Source organism: Pinus tabuliformis, chromosome 1_1, assembly GCF_031772625.1.
Source record: "Pinus tabuliformis cultivar Carrire ecotype Pingquan chromosome 1_1, CPIR1, whole genome shotgun sequence".
In the NCBI taxonomy this organism is placed as follows: domain Eukaryota; kingdom Viridiplantae; phylum Streptophyta; class Pinopsida; order Pinales; family Pinaceae; genus Pinus; species Pinus tabuliformis.
Window position 1 is genome coordinate 638,381,735 of NC_142297.1, and position 2,284 is coordinate 638,384,018.

The 2,284-nt window shown below is 32.8% G+C and overlaps 1 protein-coding gene across 1 annotated transcript; it reads left to right on the forward strand.

Moving 5' to 3' along the window:
• Positions 1-234: 234 nt before the first annotated feature.
• LOC149214938 (uncharacterized) lies at positions 235-1,028 on the forward strand. Its single transcript, XM_089391013.1, has one exon. It carries the CDS (start codon positions 442-444, stop codon positions 898-900), a length of 459 nt encoding a protein of 152 aa, XP_089247139.1. The 5' UTR covers positions 235-441; the 3' UTR covers positions 901-1,028.
• The last annotated feature ends 1,256 nt before the right edge of the window (positions 1,029-2,284 follow it).

Here is a 2,284-nt window from a genome sequence, read left to right on the forward strand (position 1 = left end):
GCGGAATGACTGCGACGTACAACTACTTCCGTAATCCGCGGGCAGGATTTTCGCTCATCATCGCGAAGTTTTCTCTCAAATAAACTCTTTCCACACTGCGAAGTTCTCTCACTTAAATTCTTTCTACACTTTTGTCTTCTCTAAGACCTTCTGTAAGGTCTGTAAGGTTGTTCTTCATCAGCTGTTTCATGGGGCATGGCTGCTGCAGTAATAAAAAGGGGTTTTCCTGATGAATCACACTGGTTGGTTCGAAACGCGTCGACAAATGGTATTCCATGTGATTTTAGCTGAAGAATTTCTCTCTAATATATGAAATTTCGTTATTTTCAACTCTGGATATGAGTGTTAGTTTATACATGTATGATGAAGTTTGAATAAGCATCTGTACTCTGGATTTTAGTGTGTGATGAAGTTTGAATAAGCATCTGCCCTGGAATATCCATGTCCTCCGGCAAGGGACACAAACGATTGTTGGAGTTGGAATCAAATACATGTGGTCAACATGAACCCAAACGCCAGCAGACGGCTGGGGACGATTTCGAGGAATTTGTGGCAATATTAGATAGAATTAGATATATGAAAGCAAAGCACGCGGACTTGGATATTTGGGAGGCTCTATCGTTACCAGTTGCAGACTTAGATTTAAGCGTTATCAAAACTAAGTCGCCATGGATACCTTCCTTTGAGTGGGAAGACTTCTGTGTATCTGCAGCGAAAGACACAATGTCTGCACAACCAGATATATGCAGTCCTCAAGGCAAGGAGGATCTGAGCACTTATGAGGAAAAGGGAAAGCAAATAATTGAACCTGCTAATCTCCAAACGACTTATTTTAAAAGGGATGCATATGATAAGCGCCCTGGCCATTGTTTTGATCTGAACATAGAGGCCTCGTCCTAACGTTATGCCATCTGATTCTAGAGTTGGCTTTCATATATCTAATTCTAGGGTTTTAAACTTTCGCTTGCAGTTTTTCATTGAGACTCTTTACAGCTGCACTATTGTGATGTATACTGATAAGATCTCGATGCATTTAATTGTTTTTTTAATTAGAGTTAGAAATTGAAGTTTTAGAATTATTTCCATTAGTAAGTTTTTGTGGTTAAAGTATTTTGGTTCAATTTTCTCGATATTTTTAACTTTACAATTTATAGTTAAATTATCAAAAAAATATCTCCATACAAATATTCAGTATCCAAAAACTAAAAAATAAAAATATGAAAATTTATATTTTACATTACATAAAAATTTCCAAAATATCTAAAATTTTGTAATACTTCTAAACGTACTAATTGATGAAACAACGCTGGACTGTCTCCTTGTATTGAATGCTTTGATAGAGATGGAATAGGATGTTAACATCAGCCATATTTTCCTTCATGTCGCTGACAATGTTGCTGAAAAAAAGGACTCACTGTGAACTTGGCAACGGCTCATTTACCAAAATAAACTGTGTTATTTATAATAGGTTAACTATTATATAAAGTTGGATGCTACACATCATGGGTAACATTTTATTTATATAAAGTTGATTTCCACGTAAATTAATTAATATAAATTTTCAATTTGTTTAAATATTTTCGAAAATATAAAATTTTATTTTATTTTTACTTTTAATTATTTTATAACATATATATATTATATAATTTACCATTTTTTTTTATTTAAAACATAATCAACTAAATAAATAAACTTACACATCCCTTTATATTAAAAAATAAAATAAACCTCTAAATTCAATTAAAAAAATAAAATTGAAAAAAATGTATTCAAAGTGGATGATATCAAAAAATAACCGTTTATGAAACATTCAAAGTTGATGACAGTTTAAAAAAAATATATTATTTAATTTCTTAGGTAGGCGGAAAACATAGTGCCCACGAGTTATTTAGCAACATGTAAGAATTATTTCGAATCCAAAGGTAGCTCGCCCCCTTCTTGACTTCGGAAGCGGGTCGTCCCATTAGCAGCCTTAGATGGATCAGCCAGCAGCACGAGAGTTAGCATCTTAGCCAGCATTTATTCGCACTCCAATTAAATGATACTATTGTATAATGAGATTTCGTATTTCTATCGGCGGAGAATAAAATTTAATTGGTATAGTTTAGGTCCAATGCTTGAAATAGTTTTTATATCTAACTTTTTCTCCCTCAACTCTTAAAAAAAATATTGAAATTATATTAACAAAGTTGGGATCCAGCCTAAACTATTACAGTTTATCTAAAAACAAGAGTTACCATGTTTTCTTGAATGTTTGGGATAGAATCTATATGATCATCCCAAA

What these genes read in the sequence shown, in the direction of transcription:
- LOC149214938 (XM_089391013.1), top strand. Translation starts at nt 442, where the DNA reads ATGTCCTCCGGCAAGGGACACAAACGATTGTTGGAGTTGGAATCAAAT.